General features: G+C 41.1%; 1 protein-coding gene across 1 annotated transcript in view; it reads left to right on the forward strand.

Annotated features, from left to right (window-relative positions):
- Window positions 1-3,889: 3,889 nt before the first annotated feature.
- Window positions 3,890-24,826, forward strand: part of LOC118359008 (BMP/retinoic acid-inducible neural-specific protein 3-like) — a 102,401-nt gene continuing 81,464 nt past the window's right edge. The window contains exons 1-3 of the mRNA XM_035737132.2: window positions 3,890-4,279; window positions 4,421-4,477; window positions 4,908-5,239. Of these exons, the coding sequence (XP_035593025.1) occupies window positions 4,962-5,239 (278 nt within the window). The 5' untranslated portion in view covers window positions 3,890-4,279; window positions 4,421-4,477; window positions 4,908-4,961. The remainder of the gene's footprint in view (window positions 4,280-4,420; window positions 4,478-4,907; window positions 5,240-24,826) is intronic.

Consider the following 24,826-nt stretch of genomic DNA (forward strand, 5'->3'; position numbering starts at 1 on the left):
CTTAGACTGGGGTAAGATGTCAATTTTGGGACACATCCTCAGTAGTGTGCCTTCGAATCAGTGGGTGTTTCGGCCTTTAATCACTAAACACCCTCATCAAAGGTGGCCAGCTAAAGGGTAATCAAGCCTTAGCTTGTGTCCCATGCCCAATTAAGATGTACTAACTTACATTCGCTGGGGGTATGTCCATAGGAGAATTAGGCTCCAGAACAGAAAGATCAGAAAGATCTACTGCAATATTTTTCACTGCAGTAGATCTTAAATTGCCCATGGACATGCTCCCAGCCAATGTAAGTTAGTCTTTTGTATCATTTAGCTAGCTAGTTCCTGAACATTAAGTCCTTAACTTCTTGAATCTAGGGGCACTATTTTCATTTTTGGAAAAATAACGTTCCCAAAGTAAACGGGCTATTTTGTCAGGACAAGATGCTAGAATATGCATATAATTGACAGCTTAGGATTGGAAACACTCTAAAGTTTCCAAAACTCTAAAAATATTGTCTGTGAGTATAACAGAACTAATATTGCAGGCGTAAGCCTGAGAAAAATCCAATCCGGAAGGGACTCTTTAGAAAGCTCTGCGTTCCTATGCGTCCCTATTAAGCATTGAATGACATATCAACCAGATTCCTTTTTCTATGGCTTCCCTCATGTGTCTAGTGTCACAATACATAGTTTCAGGCTTTTATGTAGAAAAATGAGCCTGAACGTCAACATTGTGTCAGTGGTCAGCTGGAGTCTCTCAGAGTGTTTTGTGCGTAAGGGGCAAATGCGGCCATTGTTTCTCTCTTTCCTACTAAGAAGCCATCTGTCCCGGTTGATATATTATTGAATAGATATTTGAAAAACACCTTGAGGATTGATTATTAACAATGTTTGCCATGTTTCTGTCAATATTTATGGAGCTAATTTGGAACATTTTTCGGCGTTGTCGTGACAACAATTTCGGTTGAATTCTCAGCCAAACGTGAAGAACTAATGAAGTTATTTCAGCTACAAAAAATATATTTTTGTCTTGTGAGTGAAAACATCCAAAGCTCATCAAAGGTAAACAATTTAATTTGATTGTTTTTCTGATTTTCGTGACCAGGTTGAATAAACTGGTCAAGCTAAGTAGAGAATTAATCTTCAGGATGTTATTATCATATATATCCAATAACGTTCCAACCGGAGCATTCGTTTTGTCTACAGAGTAATGGAATGCAAGGAGATATAATGACTACTGTGCATAACCAGGAACTGGCATTCTGCCAGACCAGTGACTCAAATAGCTGCCATCCAGTCCCACATCACACTAGAGGCTTTATTCCACCTTCTAATGACTGTTGACATCTAGTGGAAGGTGTAGGAAGTGCGAACAGATCCATATCTTATTAGGATGTGAATAGGCGATGAGTTGTAAATCAACCAGCCCCAGAATTTCCACTTCCTGTTTGGAAGTTCTGTTATACTCACAGACATAATTCAAACAGTTTTAGAAACTTCGGAGTGTTTTCTATCCAATAGTAATAATAATATGCATATATTAGCATCTGAGACAGTGTAGGAGGCAGTTTACTATGGGCACGTAATTCATCCAAAGTGAAAATGCTGCCCCCTATCCCTAAAAGGTAACAAAAATGTAGGCTTTTAGCTCATGTAAGACACTTGTATGTACCTAAATGTTTAATATCCATAATTTGGTTTGATTATTTATTTTAATTGCTCGCCCTCTGGTTTCATCGGAAGTTGTCCCTCTCGCAGGACACCTAGCCTTATTAACAAACTATAGTTTAGGCAAGTCGGTTAGGACATCTACTTTGTTCATGACACAAGTAATTTTTACAACAATTATTAACAGACAAATTATTTCACTCATAATTCACTGTATCACAATTCCAGTGGGTCAGATGTTTACATAAGCTAAGTTGACTGTGCCTATAAACAGCTTAGAGAATTCCAGAAAATTATGTCATGGCTTTAGAAGCTTCTGATAGGCAATTTGACATAATTTGAGTCAATTGGAGGTGTACCTGTGGATGTATTTCAAGGCCTACCTTCAAACTCAGTGCCTCTTTGCTTGACATCATGGGGAAATCTAAAGAAATGTAAAAACCTTCACAAGTCTGGTTCATCCTTGGGAGCAATTTCCAAATGCCTGAAGGTACCACGTTCATCTGTACAAACAAAGGTATGCAAGTATAAACACCATGGGACCACGCAGCAATCATACCGCTCAGGAAGTAGACGCCTTCTGTCTCCTAGAGCTGAACATACTTTGGAGTATAAAGTGAAAATCAATCCCAGAACAACAGCAAAGGACCTTGTGAAGATGCTGGAGGAAACAGGTAAAAAAGTATCTATATCCACAGTGTCGTGTCTTTGGCTATGCCGGATTAAGTGATACGACATGCAATTCTATAAAATCCTTTCTCTGTAATTGATATTACCTGATTGAGCTAGTCATGTAAATGTAATTAACTAGTAAGTCGGGACACCACGAAATAGTGTTTATAGAGCTTTTATCTCCCGAAAAAACTTGGCGGGATCATTTTCATCAACACCTGCTGAATTGCAGCGTGCCAAATTCAAATTAAATTACTAAAAATATTAAATTTTCATGAAATCACAAGTGCAATATAGCAAAACACAGCTTAGCTTGTTGTTAATCCACCTGGCGTGTCAGATTTCAATTCAGCTTTTCGGCAAAAGCATTACGAGCGTTTATGTAAGAACAGCTCTCTCAGTAGACAATGGGAGGGATACACGCTGCACCTGCAGGACAGAACCGCACATTCCGGTAAAGCTGCCTGCCATCCAGGACCTCTACACCAGGCGATGTCAGAGGAAGGCCCTAAAAATGGTCAAAGACCCCAGCCACCCCAATCATAGACTGTTCTCTCTACTACCACATAGCAAGTGGTACCGGAGTGCCAAGTCTAGGACAAAAAGGCTTCTCAACAGTTTTTAGCCCCAAGCCATAAGACTCCTGAACAGGTAACCAAATGGTTACCTGGATTATTTGCATTGTGTGCCACCCCCAACCCCCTTTTTACGCTGCTGCTACTCTCTGTTTATCTTATATGCATAGTCACTTTAACTATACATTCATGTACATGCTACCTAAAATGGCCCGACCAACCAGTGCTCCCACTATCTGCATTGTGTCCCACCACCTACCAACCCCTCTTTTACGCTTCTGCTACTCTCTGTTCATCATATATGCATAGTCACTTTAATGATAGCTACATGTACATACTACCTCAATAAGCCTGACTAACAGGTGTCTGTATATAGCCTTGCTACTCTTTTTTTCAAATGTCTTTTTACTGTTGTTTTATTTCTTTATTTACCTACTCACACACACACACACACACACACACACACACACACACACACACACACACACACACACACACACACACACACACACACACACACACACACACACACACACACACACACACCTTTTTTCCCGCACCATTGGTTAGAGCCTGTAAGTAAGCATTTCACTGTAAGGTCTACTACACGTGTTGTATTCGGCGTACGTGACAAATAAACTTTGATTTGATTGAACAATTCAGCATGATACATGTGGTGCAAAAATGTATTTAATTTACATATATATTTTATTTTTTGACATACAATGATGTGCTCAATTTATACCTTTAATCAATATATTCTGGACATATATGTAAATGTATGTTTAATTCCCCCGCATATATGTACATATACATTTTCTCTGGGTACTCACATTTTTGTCTGGGTAAGCACATTGACCATCGATCCTGTTATACAGCCAGACCTAAACCATGCCTCTCTTATCTCGCTTCAGCCAATGGGGAGTGGAGGAGGCTCGGTTTAGGAATAACTTGGACATTTTAATAGTGCTAGAGAGCAAGCAAGCGAATATCAGTCAGATGCATGCCACTACACTGACGGGAGTATAAGAAAGCATTGCACTGACTCGAGTGCACAGTGCTCCAAGTGAGTCTCTCCAATCAAATTTAAAAACAAATAGAAAAGAGGATCATTTGGCTTTTTTTCACGAGGAGGGGGAAAAAATAGCTATTAGTGCATGCATGCGTTGTTTATTCTATGGAACATCATAAATAACCTATTTTATCCCTGGAAAAACACAAGATTCACCTGCAGAAGGTGACATTTGTTTTCCTTCGTTGGAACGAGCGACGCGCGCTTGTTCGACTGTCGGGTGCGCTGTGTTGCCTTCTCCTTCCTTTGGATTTTACACCATCGAGGGTACCCACTCATTCAGTGAGAGAGGGATCCAGCCATTCAGGTGGATGTCGCTCACTTTGCTCATTCATCAACTTTCCGTGGCCTTATAGCAGTATGCGCATCTGACCCAGTGAAAATGTTTTTTTCTCGTTTGGTCTCCTGTGCATTGTGCTGATAACAACTTCACCTTCTGGTCTACCAGGGAGACATTGTAACAACTTCAGTGATCAGCATAGTACAACACAGCTTGCAGAATCAGGTAAACAATACTTTACTAATGTATGAAAATACAATAGCCGATTAAATGCAGTCAATTTGACACCTTTGTAGAAATTGCTATTTACCTAATTATATGAAGTAGACTGTTTATTGATGGGAAACCATTGAACATTTACAGAACACATTATAATATAGTATTTAAATTGCATCATGGTAATTCAGGAGATCATCTTAAAAGGACATCATTTTAAAAGCCTACTTGATTATTGAAACATGTCAGGAAGACTACAGTAAAGCAGAAGGTCAAGAAATAACAAGGTCCTGAACCTACATTATTTCACTAAGATCTCACACAAACACACACGCAGTGACAACATGTTAGCCTCTGTACATTATTCTCATTCCAACACACACACATATCCCCCTCTCTAACATCTAACCATCCTTTCTGTCTCCATTCTTTCCTCCAGGACACTGGGAGAGAAGTTTGGGGAGAATGAAGAGTCGTCGGGTGCGGGGGAAGCATGAGTGGCCGGTGTATCACTGTTAGACGGGCGGCTCTGATGGTTCTATGGGAGTGTACAACTCTAAGCCTCCTCCAGTGCTGGGTGGTAGTGGCGGCGGCCGCGGGGGCCAGCCGTACTGGAGTTGGGGCCGCTGCAGATGCAGGGGGCTCCAGCAATGCCACGGGGCCCTTTGCCTGGCTCCTGTCTGACAAAGGGCCCTTTCATCACTCCCAGGAGTTTTCTGACTTTACGGAGCGCTACCAGCAAGGATTCACCACCAAGTACACGATATACAGGTGAGTCTAGCTGAGGGAATTAATTAAAGATGGCGGCAAGGTTAAGTGATATACGTGTGAGATCATCAAGAGTTTGTTGAGCAGCAAGGTTCAGTGTAAAATTGACACTATGCTTTAGAGATACCTGTAAAGGTGAAATTGCTGCATGGGAGATTGTTTGTATTACAAAACAAATTGGTTTAGCCTTGCACCTACCTACGCTGGCATGTACCTCTAGTTTCAAAATAATGGGAAGGGCGAGGCAGTTTGCAAAGTCTAACAGAGTAGCCTCACATATCGTAGCTCACATCCAGTGGTCTTCATCAATAGCATGTGCTGCTCTGACTACTGACAAGGTCAGGGGTTGAATACTGGGGTTGTTTGATGTAGTGAGTGCTGGTCGCTTTCTCTCCTGTCCATACCCATAGTTTGTAGTTGTTTGTTTCCATTCAGATGCAGGGCGTGCTCATGAGTGTTTGTGCGGTGTGTCCCAGGTGCAATTGTGTGTGCGTGTGCCAGGTCATATGAATAGTGTTGAGTGTGATGTTGTTGGGCATGGCATAGCTGGAACAGCATAGTGGATGATACCAGCTGAAGGGTCCTAATTGACACACACTGGTGTTTGGCAGCCGGCTGAGGTGACACGGCCAGGCACAGATGGGGAATGTAAGACTGCACTGGTTACTCTGATCTCTCTGTCTATCTGATCAGTATATTTATCCGTCTGTCTTTCTGTCTCCCTCCCCATTCTCTGGCTCTGTGTACCTTCCCCAACACACACTCTCTGTCTTACACTCTCACACTCGTGAATATTCTCCAGTGTTCCAGTGACCTTTTTAAGTCGGGACCAGGGAAAGGGAGTCAAGAGGAGTGTGATAGTGTTAACTCTCCCTCTCGCTCTGTCTCGGTGCCTTACTCCCCCCTGCCGGTGACTCTTAGCGCAGAGAACATTGGTGCCTCTGCCACACTGCCTACTCTAGAAGTGAAAGAGGAATAGTATCTTGGCATTGCAACACCTCATTAATTCTCATCCCTTATCGGGGATAAACTCTCCCTTCTCATGTCATAAACATAGTTATTTTAATTAAGATAAGAAGTAGTAGAGACTATGAATTAACCATAGGAGTTGAATATTACTATGTAATATGTGCTTTTACATATTATATTATTATCTGTCTTTTGTATCCACATTGTTGTGTTATGTTTGTGGTTGAGCCTATATAATGTGAGACAAAGACACCCTGAATCGACTAAAGCTTTGAATGGAATATTATTGATGACATTCCTCACCCAGTCCAGGGATAGTGTAGTAGCTGTGGGTATTTGTCGAGAGCAGGGATTACTTTGGTGCTGTGACAGATTAGCTTTGTGACTGTCGGCCAAAACATGCCAACTCCTATAACATACAAATGTACAAAATTGGTAGAATTAACCAAGAGCTACTGTATTTAATTTCCTTTCATTTGTGCACATATCACCACACTTTAATTCTGACCATCGTCTCAGCTGAAAATGACCTTGAATCTGGTTGATCTAAGAAGTGATTGCGTGTAATTAGGGAGTAATTGCTGTTTAATTAGATACACAACCATGTTTGTTAGGAAGAGGCACACAGCCTTGATAAACCCCTACAAGATTGAATCATACACTAAATAGTAATGGGGATATGAATGGTAAATGTAACTCTGCATGCCACCGCCTTTATAAAAAAAAAAAAAACACGTGAAAAAAGTCTGTGGTTTTAGGACACGTGATAATATATGTTCTTGTGTCATTTTCACCAGTTAGACATGTGGTTTTGGGACACAAATGAAGTTTCATATATTTGTTTTTCACGTTTTTGCCTCATAAAACAAATCAGACAGCAAATTTTCTTCTCTGTTTATTTTTAACACTTCCCGCTACATCTAGTCTTCCATCCAAGGACCAACCAGGACCAACCCTGCTTAACTTCAGAGGAAAACTAGCAGTGGGATGCAGGAATGAATGTGCCAAAACTTGCAAAAGGAAAAAAGGCAACGAAATCAAAACCAGGGTAAAATAACCTGTCACGGTTTTCTTCCATCTCCTCCTCTGATGAAGAGGTGTAGCAAGGATCGGACCAAAATACAGCGTGGTAATTTTCATACATGTTTAATAACGAATAAACACGAACAATACAAAAACCAAGAAACGTAACACGAAAACCGAAACAGCCTATACTGGTGCAAACTAACACAGAGACAGGAACAATCACCCACGAAACACTCAAAGAATATGGCTGCCTAAATATGGTTCCCAATCAGAGACAACGATAAACACCTGCCTCTGATTGAGAACCACTTCAGGCAACCATAGACTTTTCTAGATAACCCTACTAATTCACAATCCCAATACCTACAAAAACCCAAGACAAAACACACCACATAAATAAACCCATGTCACACCCTGGCCTGACCAAAATAATAAAGAAAACACAAAATACTAAGACCAGGGCGTGACATAACCAAAGATAGGGAAAATTGCAGGAAAGAGAGTGTGTCATTTTTCTTATCGCATAATTTTTTTTTCTACTGTGTTATTGACTTGTTAATTGTTTACTCCATGTGTAACTCTGGGTTGTCTGTTCACACTGCTATGCTTTATCTTGGCCAGGTCGCAGTTGCAAATGAGAACTTGTTCTCAACTAGCCTACCTAGTTAAATAAAGGTGAAAAAAATAAATAAAAAATCATAACAAAAGTAAAAAATATATATAAAAAAATAACATTTGTATCCAGTTATGAGAGGGGGGAAAAAATCTATTATTTCCTTGAACTATTTTCTTTCACTATCAGTACTTTGGGTTTTACGTTTTGCTTTCAATATCATTAATTTTGTTTGAAATACTAAGAATTTTGTCATCGACTTCAGAAATCTTGCTTGATATTAATGGCACAAACTTAACTCACTCACTAGAGGATTGCACCATATAATAACACAATTACTTTATTACACTATTACTCCTACCACAGTTTCAGTAGGGAGCTAAGGTATGTGGCTGGAGAAATGCAACCACTCTCAAATCCATAGTCTACGCTATTGGATGCAAGGATTGACCATACATGAAATAAAGCTTTTAGTTTTAAGCATGTTTTGTAGGCTGGTTGTTTACACTTAGTTTGTTTACAAACATTGAAGTAAAACAAGCTTATATTTGGGGTTCTGATGGGGTATGAAAGTTGAACTAAACTCATGAGGCCTTTATACATTTTTTCTTCAAGAAGCAATGGGTTGATATTATTATCAGCTAATCCCTACCATTGTGTTGCAGAGTTGTCATAATGCTTCAGCAATTGTATATTACACCGGGCGTCAGTAGGCATAATTTTAGTAACCTAATGTATGTCCCTTTAACTGAATGATTTTACTGATTCTACAGCTATTGTATGCAGTAATCATGCACCTAGATGTATACTGTTAGCACTGAGCCGGTAAAGCAATGAAAGAAAGTAAGCATCCCGGAAGAAAAGTGCTCAAAATAGCTCACATTAATATATTTAGCTTAAGAAACAAGGTTCATTAATAATTTGCTAGTAAAAGATGACATTCATATCTCTGAAACTCACTTAGATAATACCTTTGACAATATAGTGGTGGCAATACAAGGTTATAACATTTATAGAAAAAATATATATGCCAATGGTGGATGTGTTGCTGTTTATATTCAAAACCACATTACTGTAAAGATTAGAGAGGATCTCATGTCAAATACTTACTTCTTACTTCTAATTAGTTAGAAGTAATATGGCTACAGGTTAAACGTCCTCACCTAATTCCCATTCTGATCGGAAGCTGCTATAGACCACCATGTTCTAACAGTCAGTATCTGGATATGTGTGAAATGCTTGAAAATGTGTGTGATACCAACAGAGAGGTATATTTTCTGGGTGATTTAAATATTGATTGGCTTTCATCAAGCTGCCCACTCAAGAAAAAGCTTCAAACTGTAATTAGTGCCTGCAACCTGGTTCATGTTATCAGTCAACCTACCAGGGTAGTTACAAACAGCACAGGAATGAAATCATCAACATGTATTGATCGCATCTTTGTTAATGCTGCAGAAATTAGCTTGAAAGCAGTATCCAGATTCATCGGATGTAGTGATCACAATATAGTAGCCATATCTAGGAAAACCAAAGTTTCAAAGGCTGGGCCAAATATAGTAAATAAGAGGTCATACAGTTTTGTAGTGATTCCTATGTTACTAAAGAATATATGTTGGTCTGTGGTGAGTAAAGATGAGCAAACAGGCACTGTACTTGACACATTTATGAAATTGTTTATTCCAGTCGCTAATACAGTGCCTTGCAAAGGTATTCATCCCCCTTGGGGTTTTTCCTATTTTGTTGCATTACAACCTGTAATTTAAATAGATTTTTATTTGGATTTCATGTAATGGACATACACAAAGAAGTCCAAATTGGTGAAGTGAAAAAGAAAACTTGTTTCAAAACATAAAAAATAAAAAAAAATGGAAAAGTGGTGCGTGCATATGTATTCACCCCCTTTGCTATGAAGCTCCTAATTAAGATCTGGTGCAACCAATTACCTTCAGAAGTCACATATTTGTTAGATTGCACACAGGTGGACTTTATTTAAGTGTCACATGATCTCAGTGAAAATATACACCTGTTCTGAAAGGCCCCAGTGTCTGCAACACCATTAAGCAAGGGGCACCACCAAGCAAGCTGCACCATGAAGACCAAGGAGCTCTCCAACCAGGACGGGGACAAAGTTGTGGAGAATTACAGATCAGGGTTGGCTTAAAAAGAAATATCAGAAACTTTGAGCATCCCACAGAGCATGATTAAATCCCATTATAAACAAAAATGGAAAGAATATGGCGCCACAACAAACCTGCCAAGAGAGGACCAAGTGACAACAAAACTCACAGACCAGCCAAGGAGGCAGAGAGGCAACAAAGACACCAACAATAACACTGAAGTAGCTGCAAAGCTTCACAGTGGAGATGGGAGTGTCTGTCCATAAGACAACTTTAAACCGTACACTCCACAGAGCTGGACTTTGCGGAAGAGTGGCCAGAAAAAGACATTGCTTAAGAAAGAAGTAAGCAAACATATTTTGTGTTTGTGGGAGATGTGGGCATGTGAGAGACTCCCCAAACATATGGAAGAAGGTATGTCTGGCGCAAACCCAACAACTCTCATCACCCTGAGAACACCATTCCCACAGTGAAGCATGGTGGTGGCCTCATCATGCTATGGGGATGTTTTTCATGGTCAGAATTGAAGGAATGATGGATGGCACTAAATACAGAGAAATTCAATTCAATCCAATTGAGAATCTGTAGTATGACTTAAAGATTGCTGTACACCAGTGGATCCCATCCAACTTAAAGGAGCTGGAGCAGTTTTGCCTTGAAGAATTGGCAAAAATCCCAGTGGCTAGATATGCCAAGCTTATAGAGACATGCCCCAAGAGACTTGCAGCTGTAATTGCTGCAATAGGTGGCTCTACAAAGTATTGACTTTGGGCGGTGAAAAGTTATGCACGCTCAAGTTCTGGTTTTTGTCTTATTTCTTGTTTGTTTCACAATAAAACATATTTTTCATCGTCAAAGTGGTATGCATGTTGTGTAAATCAAATGATACAAACTCCCTCCCCAAATATCTATTTTAATTCCAGATTGTAAGGCAACAAAATAGTAAAAATCCCAAGGTGGGTGAATACTTTCTCAAGCCACTGTAAGCATGCACCCATTAAGAAAATGACTGTAAAACTGTTAAATCCCCATGTCTTGATGAGGAATTGAAAAAAGTGTATGGTTGAGCGAGATGAGGCAAAAGGAATGGCAAGTAAGTCTGGCTGCATAACCGATTGGAAAATCGCGTGACTAAACTGAATAAAAAGAAGAAGAAGAAACTAAACTATGAAACCAAGATAAATAAAATGAACAATGATTGTAAAAAGCTTTGGAGCACCTTCATTGAAATTCCGGGATAAAAGGCTCCATCATTCATTGAAACAGATGGCTCATTCATAACAAAACCAACTGATATTGCCAACTACTTTAATGATTTTTTTCATTGGCAGGATTATCAGACATGCCAGCAACAAATTCTGACTCTACACATGCAAGTATATCTGACCAAAGTATGATTGACAAGCATTGTAATTTTAAATTCTGTAATGTTAATGTGGAAGAGGTGGACAATTATTGTTGTCAATGAACAATGACAAGCCACCGGGGTCTGACAACTTGGATGGAAAATTACAGAGCATAATAGCGGACAATATTGCCACATCTTCAATTTAAGCCTACTAGAAGGTGTGTGCCCGCAGGCTTGGAGGGAAGCTAAAATAATTCCAATACCTAAGAATAGTAATGCCCCCTTTACTGGCTCAAAAAGCCGACCAACCAGCCTGTTACCAACCAGCCTGTTACCAACCCTTAGTAAACTTTTGTAAAAAATTGTGTTTGACCAGATACAATGCTATTTTACAGTAAACAAATTGACAACAAACTTTCAGCATGCTTATAGAGAAGGACATTCAACAAGCACAGCAGAAACACAAATGACTGATTAGCTGAGAGAAATTGATGTTAAAAAGATTGTGTGGGCTGTTTTATGATGGTGCCACGGTGAAAGTCACTGCGGCAGTATGGGCCATTCTACTGTCAATGTTTCTCTGTGGAGATTGCATGGCTGTGTGCTTGATTTCATACACCTGTCAGCAATGGGTGTGGCTAAAGTAGGCGAATCCACTAATTTGAAGGGGTGTCCACATTTTGGCCATGTAGTGTATGTCTCCATTTCAATGTGATCCATTAACCTGACCCACAAAATGTAATCATTGCACTGTTCTGTGAATGTCCCGCAAAATTGTTCCCTTGTCTCACATTTGGACATTTTAGATGTGGTCACCCTAATTCTACCCGTGGAAACATTGTTTCTGCAACATATTAACACCATCTTTGCACATGTGAGGAGAATAACATTATTTGACATTCATATGTGAAAATCACATGTGGAAATGTACATCTGCAATTCCACAGTCTTTTGACATGTAAAATGGCAAATGTGATTTTCACATGTGAAACTGCAATTCAAATGAGGGGAAAATATGTTATTCTCCTTGCATGTGAAAACGTGGTGCTAACAGGTGAACTATTTTTTCACTGTTTTAAATTTAAGCTCGACATGTGAAAATAACTTTTGTTTTTTTATTAGGGATGTCCTTCTATGGCAAAAGCCACTCCACATTGCCTATATAATATAATTCTATATTGTCTTTCAAGAGGGACATCATTTTAAGACTCCTTAAAATCACCAAACATAGTCACACATCCATTTTCAAGTCACATAACATTTACTACTTCAAATGGTTAATATATAGACTCATGATGTACTGCGGAGCATGACCTCTTCTCTGCCTCAGGACAGTCACAGTAGCGTTTCCCTGTAGCTCGAGGAGTCGTGACAGGGAGCTCATAGAGCACAGGGCTTATTGTTCTTGACAAGTGCGTGATTGGGGGAAGTTATATGGGGCAGAGGTCCGTGGTGGTGTCTCCGCTGCCATGTCCACAGCCATTGCCTGTGTGTGTGTTTGTTTGTGGAGCAGAGGTCCGTGGTAGCGTTTATTCCAGATCCTGAGCTTTGTGTCGGTGGTGACAGAGCTTTCATTCTCAAGGACAGCTGAGTGAGGAGTGTTGATGGCACTCTGGTCCAGAAATGTAGCCGATACAGTACATTCATTCTTTGTAACAATTACGTCTTTCATTGCTTTAAACTAGTACCTAGTTCATCTTGATCATGTGCTGTTCCGTATCAATCAATCAATCAATCAAATGTATTTATAAAGCCCTTTTTATATAAGCCAATGTCACAAAGTGCTATACAGAAACCCAGCCTAAACCCCCAAACAGCAAGCAATACAGATGTAGAAGCACGATGGCTAGGAAAAATTCCCTAGAAAGGCAGGAACCTAGGAAGATACCTAAATAAGAACCAGGCTCTGAGTGGTGGCCAGTCCTATTCTGGCTGTGCCGGGTTGAGATTGTAACAGTACATGGCCAAGATGTTCATAGATGACCAGCAGGGACAAATAATAATAATAATCACAGTGGTTGTAGAGGGTGCAACAGGTCAGCACCTCAGGAGTAAATGTCAGTTGGCTTTTCATAGCTAAGCATTCAGAGTTAGACAGCAGGTGTAGTAGAGAGAGAGAGTTGAAAACAGCAGGTCCGGGACAAGGTAGCACATCCGGTGAACAGATCAGGTTTCCATAGGCAGAACAGTTGAAACTGGAGCAGCAGCACGACCAGGTGGTCTGGGGACAGCAAGGAGTCATCAGGCCAGGTAGTCCTGGGTGATGGTCCCAGGGCTCAGGTCCTCTGGGAGGGGAGGAAGAGGGAGAGAGAATTAGATGGAGCATACTTAAATTCACACAGGACACCGGATAAGACAAGAGAAATACTCCAGATATAACAGACTGACTCTAGCCTCCCGCCACAAACTATTGCAGCATAAATACTGAAGGCTGAGACAGGAGGGGTCGGGAGAAACTGTGGCCCCGTCCGACGATACCACCAGACAGGGCCAACCAGGCAGGATATAACCCCACCCACTTTGTCAACCACAGCCACCATACCACTAGAGAAATATCTTCAACAACCAACTTACTACCCTGAGACAAAGCTGAGTATAGGCAACAAAGATCTTCCCCAAGGCACGAACCCGAGAAGCCAAACCTGGACAGGAAGATCATGTTGGTGACTCAACCCACTCAAGTGACGCACCCCTCCTAGGGACGGGATGGAAGAGCACCAGTAAGCCAGTGACTCGTAATAGGATTAGAGGCAGAGAATCCCGATGGAGAGAGGGGAACCGGCCTGGCAGAGACCGCAAGGGTGGTTCGTCTTTCCAGTGCCTTTCCGTTCATCTTCACACCCCTGGGCCAGACTACACTCAATCATGGGATATACTGAAGAGATGAGTCTTCAATAAAGACTTAAAGGTTGAGACCGAGTCTGCGTCTCTCACGTGGATAGGCAGATCATTCCATAAAAAATGTTGCTCTATAGGAGAAAGCCCTGCCTCCAGCTTTTTGCTTTGAAATTAAAGGGACAATTAGGAGGCCTGCGTCTTGTGTCTGTAGTGTAAGGTATTTACGCAGGGCCAGCCCTCCCATTAGGTTAGATTAGGCCGCCGCCTACGGAGGCCCCTAAATTTGAGGTAGAATTTTGACAATTGGCTGCCGCCCTCCGGCACCCCTGATCGTCTACGACACCACCCGCGGCACCCCAGTTACCAGCTCATAGAGTTTCTGCAGTCCTACCACCCCCACTCCATTCCCGCTTCTCCCAAAATTCACTCCACTTTCCTTGGTAGCTATGGTGATGTGTGTGTTTAATGGGATTATCCAATTGTGAAACAATTATCCAATTGTGAAACAAAAATGAATCTGACAAATAAATTATTGTATTTTTTTTGTGTGCGACAAAGACGATTAGTGATTAAGGCAGTAGCCTAACCTAGCCTGTTAACGTTAGCTGTCTACTTTTAGCTAAAATGTTATCGACTAGTAGTAATCTATGGAGATTTGAAATAATTTGCAACCATGTCTAGGAGACAAAAATTATCAGGAAGCGAATAGTTAAAAAAACTATGAGTAAAGAGGCACAATCTCTAAACAAAATAAATTCGCTGGGGAAATGTATCAGTGTGCAGCAATGTCCATCAGCCTGTCTGGAGAATGACAAGCCTCCTTGGACAGGCCTTTCATTTGCCGAGAAAGACAAGCCCCCGTTCGTTCGTTCGCTGATTCTAGCAGCGAAGAGGGCAAACCGGAGGAGTCCTAGCCATGCACTTCCACCGATGATGACAGCTCTCTGGCTGAACAGGTGGTCACCAGGCCTAACCACACTTTAAAACAATGTCGGCGAAGACCCTACTATCTTGGACCCAGACTGAGATTCATCGCTCCCCGTCCCCGATGACAGTGGTGGTGCTGCTGCTGCTAAATCCAACTCCCAGACCGAAAACATAAAAGATCCCGGGGAGTGGCCAAAATATATGAATGTCTCTTTACTTGATATGTTAGTGCAGGCTGAGCCACATCAGGATTAAGGAGGGAATTTCCCAAGAGATGAAGGGCAGTGAAAGTTTTTGTTTGCTCACTACAATAGGAGGATAGCGAACGGGGAGAGAGTGGAGAGACCAAGGCTTGTCTATTCCAAGAAAAGCGATGCTGCCATCTATTTTTGCTGCAAACTTTTGTCACACAAGTGCAAATCTGCGCTGGTCAGGGATAGAACCAGGGACTGGAAGAATCCGTGACACCTCCTCAGTTCGCATGATAAGTCGCATGACCACCTAGAAAGTTTCCAGAGGTGGAAGGAGCTGGAGATCAGGCTGGTGTCCAAGCAGACTCAGATTTGTACTTAATGCAGAGATCAAGGCCAATGAATGGACAGCTTTTCAAAGATACATTGAATGATTCAAATCTGGCCTCTTTGTTTCCAAAGTTTTGAGGGTAAGTAAAACTGAAAAATTAACTTGAGAGTGGAGACAGAAGGGGGAAACAGATTTTCATTGACCCTGTGTAAAACAGCATCTACGTCTTCCACATTGTCATCGATAACCAATAGTACAACCTTAATTTAAACTTAAAAGACTTAACTTCAACAGAGCCTCTTAGAACCAGCCCCGTTGGGTCTAGATACATTACATGCACAGCTACCCTAGATAGTCTGGCCATTTTACCATACTTGCTTTATTGGTCATTTGCACAAATATTCTTTCACAGTGACCAACCTGACACACAACACACATATCAAAGGATGGGAGCAGCTCATAAGCACTTAGGGGTAAACTGCCTTGCTCAAGGGCACAACATCAGCAGGTAGTGTAGAGATATTGTAGTTGGTAACTCTGGCTGACGATCACTCCCTGCAGATTTCCCCACAGGCATCTCAGGCGTTTGAAAAGGGGACTGCCTTTCTAACCTCAAATCTTTGGCTATCCCTATTAATTTAGCTCCTTCCTCAATCCCTTGCATTTTTCAACCAATTGACCTGGCTTATTAACATTTCCATCAAAGTATTTATCTAGAAATGTGGGTGAAATTATCCCTTACAGTCTCCCCCTAGCGGTTAAGTCTAGCACTTAACTTCAGAGCTTTTGGCCATTAACTGATAGTTCGCTGTTTCGAATCCCTGAGCCAGCAAAGTGGAAAAATATGCCATTCTACCCTTGAGCAAGGCAGCTAACCCCCAACAACAACTGCTCCCTGGACACCGAAGACGTGGATGTCGATTTAAGGCAGCCCGCTGCACCTCTGATTGGTCTGCCAGACACATTTCAGTTTAATGCATTCAGTTGTGCAGCTGATTAGGTACCCCCTTCCCTTTTAACTCATTATTTTTCAGCAGAAGAGCTGGACCAGGAAACACTCTTGCTTTTGAACGATTCAACTTTTTTTCTTATACACGGTGGGAGATCCTCGGGACACAAATATAAATACATATATGTTGTGGACACACCAAGCTTGAACAGTAGCCGGGTCTTGCCAGGTACATATTGAAATTTTTGCTGTGTTATTTGAAAACGTATTGTTAGAAGGAATTTATAATTAATTGAATACTTTGTGCTGAAATGTGAGATGTGAGAGAGGGCAGCCCAGATGACCAAGTGGCTGAACATCATCTGGCTGGCAAACCAGGTTGCGCAGTACATGAAGGAGATTCCGATCCAGACAAGACAGAATGGGGCCACGACAGTCGAGATTGTCCAGGAGTATCCACATCTGCTGGATACTCCAGGCATGGTGTGCTCTTTTTTTTAACAAAAACATTAGACTTAAATCTTAATCTGTTTTCTGTGATTAACTAGCCTGGCTGACACCACCCACGTGACTCACAGCGCAGGGAGAGCTGTGACTAGTGATGCACCGATATGGCATTTTTTGGCCGATACCAATATCCAATATTTTCCTTGCCAAAAAAAACGATACCAATAACCGATATTATAAATTTTAGCGGCCTTTTAAGCATTCTAGTACAGTTAAATAGTTAACACACACACACATGGATGCAGCGTTCTAAGGCAATTTATCCCCAGTGTCACGAACCTCGCTGAAGAGGGTGCCTCTTCCTATTCGGGCAGGGCTCGGAGGTCGTCGTCACCGGCCTATTAGCTACAATCGATTCATTTTCGTTTGTGTTGGTTAGTGGTTAATTGGGTACACCTGTTTTGTATTAGGGTTTGATTGTGGGGTATTTAAGGGCACTAGGCCCTTAAAAATAACCACATAAATATTCCCTTACCTTTGATGTTCTTCGATCAGAAGACGTAGAAGGAGTCATACTTACCCAATACATCGTTTGGTTTCAAGTTGTGTTTCTCTGTATTAGCATATGCTAACAGCTTCAGCTGAAATGCACGCAAAATGACTTCTGGTCCCGCACTCTTGCGCATCAAAACTTCAAAATTACAAATTATATGTCGACTAAACCGGTCAAACTAAGTGCATAATCGAGATTTATGATGTTTTTAACACGTAAAACAATGATCAGCGCGAACAAACAAACCGACATCAATTGGTGTTTCTTGGAAAAGAAAGCGCCCCAAATCGGCCGCGCGCAATAGAGTGCATGTATTTTCGAGTGACCCGAACGTTTTTGCCCGCCAAAGGACGAGGGCGCGCGAGATTCTCACAATGAACGCGCCATTTGAAAGCAGACATCGCGCTGAACACATACATACAAACTGTTCCCAGATCGCTAGCTGCTTGGGCAGGGTGGGGGCGATGACGTCAAAGTTGGCCCAACTTTTCTGTTGCCAAGAGAGAGTTTGGGAGAATGGCTGCCCTGAGAGTACTGCTTTACATACAGACATAATTTAAACGGTTTTAGAAACTTTAGAGTGTTTTCTATTCAATAATAATTATTATATGCATATATTAGCAATTTTGGGAAAAAATATTTTCAGTTTACTATGGGCACGCACTTCCTCCAAAGGGGCAGTATTCAGCCCTATCTCCAAGAGGTTAAAGGCAAACTGCAAATTCCACTATTGTGCCTAATCTTTATTGTGGCTAGCTTCACAACACATAACCCATGCTTGTTGAGCCTGGCTACTGATAACGTTAGCTTTGGGCAACAGGGTTAAGTAGCTGGTTAGCTACTTATTTTCATGAACTGAAGTTCAATTTCAATAAGCGAACAACTAGTGGCAACTTAGCTAATACTTACTCACAAGGATTCCTAAATGATTGCTAAGAATATTGAAAATGAATGCAGTTTCTACTGGTCATTGTTTTCAGGCTGGTTGTATTGGTTCTAGCTAGGTACCAAGCTAAAGTTATCTACTGATCCACACAACAGTCAGAGTTATACTTAAACTTCATCTTTAATTCATATGAGCTTCACCATAGCCCTTTGACTCTCAGAACAATTCAGTGCTCATAAATTAATTCTGACAGTGCTTACAAAATAATACGAGTATATTTTATAGCCCAGATACACCCCTTTAAACTCACATGACGAACCACAGATCTCAGGAACTTCACAAAGGGCCTTTTACTTGAGAAAGGAGTATCCCATAGCCAGATAGCAGTAGCTATAAATTACCGTTCAGTTTGGTCTCTTATATGAGGTTCTAATCTCATTCTTGGTACTTCATAGTACCAACACATTACCTCATCCAATGGTACATATCAATTGTCAATTCTATATACACCCATTTCAAATACACTCCCTCCTGGATAAGCTCACTGAGGGGAGTGAGCCTGTAGGTCATATACTATGAAAGATAATGTCAACATCAGAGGGGTAATACAATGGTTCCAGACACTGCCATACTCCTTCCCCCAATGGGAAAAGGAGGGAGTGACTGGTGTACAGACATTGTGGAGCCCTTCACATGGTTTAACAGATACATTCACATACGAAGACAATGTTAAATTCTGACTTTCTGAAATTCTACATTTTACCAGACATGTAAAAGACAAGCCTGACCTCTCCCCTCTCTGGGCCCCAAGTGACTGAGCCCTAGCTGAGAAGGGACAACTGCAACTGTCAACAGTATAGTCCAAAAGAAGACACTCTAATGACAAGTATCTCACATAAGCATATTATGAAAGTAAATAAAACATCTTATTTATCTATGTTACCTAACTAATTCTGATTCATCCCCAACACAATATAGTCCAATTTATCCAGCAGTTGGGTCAAGTGCTCAACCCAAGGCACTGGGTTAGAAGCAAAACCCAAACCCGCTCAGTTGAATTGACCCAATGTTGCGTTTGTCCCATATTGACACAGCGCTGGGTTGTTGAAATTACCCAAATTAGGTTATTTTTAGCCCAGCATTTCTTTGAGGAACAATACTTCATTTTGGAAAAATAATATGAATGTCCATATTAGACGTAACTCCAATTTCTACTTTTTTTAAGATGCAAAACTCAGTAAATGTTTTCATTATCCTAATTTTATTTTGTTTTTCTGATTGTTTCAGTGCATGCATTCAACAAGCATTGGAAGAATGACTTCTCCAAATTTCAATCAAAACGGAATTGTTCTGAACTGGGTTTGATATGTTTTTTGTTGTAATTATTACAATTGTGTTAATTATCTTTTAAACTTCCATTGGTTCATCTATTGCTCAGTTATCACTTGACTCATGTAAATAATGATGTAGTTGTCCCTAACATCCTAAGGTCAACATCCCCATAATGTTCACATTTCTCACGTGTAAATGTTGTAGCTGCATTAAAATATTAAACAATTTAGTTGGGAAATATGATGATTTCAAATTATATTGGATTTATTTGCATCTGTTAAAGACATTGAATACATGTTGTTTAGTGTATTTACTACATTTAGTATGTTTCTCTGTGAAGTAAGTTAATTTAAAGTTGTGTTTAAAGTTGGTTTATGTAGATACATTCAATGTTGTTCTACACACAGTAACCAAAAACCTGATCTAATGTGTATATTCATACTGAGTGTGCAGCAAACAGATTGTTGCCACACGCTTCCCAGAATTGTTTGCCAGAAGTTCACAAGTGGCAGCAAATTGGCCAAAGGTTTGCCACAACTGACTTTTTCGGTAAGGGTACTGTACCCTATTATAAAACACCACAGGGCACATTTCCATAAAGTACGCCTTGTATTGAATAAGTTGTACATAAACAACCAACTCTTTAGAGACTCCAAGATAACAACCTGGTTGTGAGTAACCCTTTTTTGATGTGAGGAGATGTGATGTGGTTGGTCGGGGAACCAGTTGGTGGAGTGGGGGATCAGAGTTGGGTTTCCTGTGTAGAACATGGGTGGGAAAAGTGCATTTTAGCCCACCCATGTTTCAGTAGGCCTTCCCTTTCTTTACAACATTGATATTTGTGACTCATTTCAGGAAGCTAGACATATGTCGCGCATCACTTCACAGGAGTGCCTTATTAACAAACGTGTATGCCATCTGTAATTATGAAAAAAGTTGTTAAATTACGAGCCAAGTTGGTTTAGCCATGGAAAAAGCCAGCAACCGTTACGCAAGCCATGATTGGCAGAGATAATGAGTGGGCTGGACATGCAGAGAGATGAGTTCGGATTGGTCTGCCATGTAGCACGCTTCTGTCTATAACTGGTCAGCAGGTGTAGGTAATCGTTTCGAACGCGGCTTTTAAAAATAATATATCACGTAGTAGAACTGCATAAGTGTTGCTCTCCACTTTCTGTAGGACCTAGTTTTGAAATCAGTGGAATTAGAGTATTATTGCTAAGGAGATGGAGAGAGTTCTGCTGTTTTGATTGCAAATATGCAGAAGGAGTCGAAAGCGAACACACAAAAGGTTCCTTACATCTTCAAACTAAGGGCAACCATGGCATCCGAGAGCGAGATGCATCCACTGTTAGCTAGCTAGCTAACGTTATGTTTATAAGCTGTGTAGTAATATTATTTGTATCTCAGAGCCATTTGCATTGCTAGTTATAGCCTCATTTTAGCTAGCTAACATTAAACCTGGTTGGTTAGCTACCTGCAGATTCATTCAGGGTAGTAATGTTATGAGTTGGGATTATGGTTAATTGTTTAGCGAGCTAGTTAGCTACATGTCTAAACAAAATACTCCACTATGCAAGTAACTATTTCAGTAGAATGTTTATAATGTCACTGCGCCAACTGTCAATAGAAGTAGCTGGTAAAAAAATTATACTCCCCTTTCAGAGCACTCTTGTTGAATATAGCCCGTGTCAGTAAACGTTGGGGGGGGGGGGGATCATGATTAAATTGTTGCCAAGCAGCACAGTTGATGGTCACCAACGTTCTGGATAACATAAAAACAGCCTAACCAGCTCTGCTAGGGCGAGTAAAATGGTCACAGTGAGCTGTTCTCTCATTTGTGTCTGGAAGTAGCTAGCAAGCTAGCCAACGTTAGCTAGTTAGCCTGGGTGCTTGACTGTTGCTGTTCGGTCAGAACGCTCGGATCAACCTTATTTTTCAGCCAGAGCGTCCAGAAACGCTCTGAGTTTATGAACGCCCAGAGCACTCTGGCACTCCAGATTAAATTACGAACACACCTGTATATTAAACCAGCATTTAAGTTTTGACATTTTTGGTTGTTTAGTACATAGCCTCACATGTGAATCCTTAAAGAGATGGATGGGGCTAAAGCTAAAAAGGGTGTTGAATGTAGACAAAAAGCTCTCCGGTAGGTATCAACCGATCAATAGACGACGCAATCTCAATTGCACTCCACACTGCCCTCACCCACCTAGATAAGAGGAAAACCTTAGCTCAACATCTTTGTCCCCTCCAATCTCATCACCAAGCTAAGGACCCTGGGACTGAACACCTACCTCTGAAACTGGATCCTGGACTTCTTGACTGGCCACCCGAGGTGGTGAGGGTAGGAAATATCACCTCTACCACACTGACCCTCATCACGGGTGTCTCACGGGCAAATATGAGACAGCCTACATGGAGAAGGTCAGTGACTTGGCAGTGTGGTGATGGAAAAACAAGCTCTCCCTCAACGTCAGTAAGACCAAGGAGATCACACCCCCATCCACATTGACTGGGATGCAGTATACTTAAAATGGTCCAAATACATGTACAGTCGTGAAGAAGGCGGGACAGCGCCTTTTACCCCTCAGGAGGTTGAAAAGTATTGGCATTGGCCTTCAAAATCCTCAAAAATGTCTACATCTGTACAATTGAGAGCATCTTGACTGGCTGCATCACTGCTTGGTATAGCACCGCCCTCGATCACATGACACTACAGAGGGTGGTGCAGACAGCCTACTACATCACTGGTGCCGAGCTCCCTGCCATCCAAGGTGGTGTGAAAGAAAGTCCAGGAAAATTGTTGACTCCAGCCACCCAAGCCATAGACTGCTCTCTCTGCTTCCTCGTGGCAAGTGGTACCAGTACATTCATTTTGACACCAACATGTTCCTGAACAACTTCTATCACCAAGCCATAAGACTTCTAAATAGTTAACTATTGTATAGCTAGCAAAATTGCTACACGGACTATCTAAATTTACCCTTTTATTTAATTACATTTTTACACTGTCTCTATGACACTCCAACACACACACACACACACACACAAACACTCACTCCATCATTTTCAAACATACACATACACTTAATATGCATATACATTTATACTGACACTACACACACACCCACTCGCATAGAATCATCACAAACGCTGCTGCTACGCTGTTTATCATATATCCTAAAACCTAGTTACAGTGCCTTGCAAAGGTATTCATCCCCCTTGGCTTTTGTCCTATTTTGTTGCATTACAACCTGTAATTTAAATAGATTTTTATTTGGATTTCATGTAATGGACTGTCACGCCCTGGCCATAGAGAGGCTTTTATTCTCTATTTTAGGTAGGCCAGGGTGTGACTATGGTGGGCATTCTAGCTTCTTTATTTCTATGTTTTGGCCATACTTAATCATACTTAGGCAGCCTTTTTTCCTTTGTATTTTGTGGATAGTTGACTTTGTTAGTGGCACTATAGCTAAAACTTCACGGTTGTTTATACACTGCTCAAAAAATAAAGGGAACACTAAAATAACACATCCTAGATCTGAATTAATGAAATATTCTTATTAAATACTTTTTTCTTTACATAGTTGAATGTGCTGACAACAAAATCACACAAAAATGATCAATGGAAATCACATTTATCAACCCACGGAGGTCTGGATTTGGAGTCACACTCAAAATTAAAGTGGAAAACCACACTACAGGCTGATCCAACTTTGATGTAATGTCCTTAAAACAAGTCAAAAGGAGGCTCAGTAGTGTGTGTGGCCTTCACGTGCCTGTATGACCACCCTACAACGCCTGGGCATGCTCCTGATGAGGTGGTGGATGGTCTCCTGAGGGATCTCCTCCCAGACCTGGACTAAAGCATCCCCCAAGTCCTGGACAGTCTGTTGGAGGATGGAGCGAGACATGTTCCCCAGACCTGAATCCAATTGAGCACATCTGGGACATCCTGTCTCGCTCCATCCACCAATGCCACGTTGCACCACAGACTGTCCAGGAGCATCCGCCACCTCATCAGGAGCATGCCCAGGCGTTGTAGGGAGGTCATACAGGCACGTGGAGGCCACACACACTACTGAGCCTCATTTTGAAAGTTGGATCAGCCTGGAGTGTGGTTTTCCACTTTAATTTTGTTATTTTAGTGTTCCCTTTATTTTTTTGAGCAGTGTATAACAACGCCATTCAGGGAGCTGTACATTCAGAAGGGTTCACAAAGCAAAGCACTGCAGAGGTGTCTAAAATTGTATTCAAAGTTAAAACATACACTGAAGGCCATGTTGTAATGGGAGAAAATTATGACGGATACGCATTTGAAAAGATCACTGATTCTCACTGATTCTGGTCAAAGAATCACAGGTTCATTTAATTGTTGGGATGTATCAGTCTGTGTCACTGGTCGATCTGGGGCCAGATTCTCTGATTAATTATGTGTGTGTTAATGAAGATAGTCTTAGTAATTATTAACCACTATCAGTTTATAAAGTGTTAGGTTTCTCTATTGTTTCCCTGCATTTCTCAGTGTGTTCACCTTAAACCAGTGTAGGCATGGAGAGTCTTCAAGATGCAATTAAACACCAATTGCTCGAGATGGAGACAGAGATGGTGAGCTCTTTGTCAGAGCATCTGAGGGCAAGTGTTGGAGTCGAGAACATTAACAACCTTTGAATATGTTCAGCCGGAGGACATAAAATACCATTTGACGCCAATATAGTGCCGGGAATTGCTTCAGTCCTTCAACCAAAGAGGTGAGATCTTGATTGATAAATGTAACAAATATATGTAATTGTTATGAAAAAAAGGTGCTATCTTGAACCTAAAATGGTTACTTGGCTGTCCCCATAAGAGAACCCTTTGAAGATCTCTTTTTGATTCCAGGTACATGTATAACCCTTTTGGTTCCTCCCTTTCCACAGAGGGTTCTACATGGAACCCAAAGGGGTTCTGCTTGGAACCAAAAAGGGTTCTCCTTTAGGGACAACCAAAGAACCCTTTCGGAACCCTTTTTTCTAAGAGTGTACACACACACACACACACACACACACACACACACACAC

Source organism: Oncorhynchus keta, chromosome 26 (genome assembly GCF_023373465.1).
Source record: "Oncorhynchus keta strain PuntledgeMale-10-30-2019 chromosome 26, Oket_V2, whole genome shotgun sequence".
Taxonomy (NCBI): Eukaryota; Metazoa; Chordata; class Actinopteri; order Salmoniformes; family Salmonidae; genus Oncorhynchus; species Oncorhynchus keta.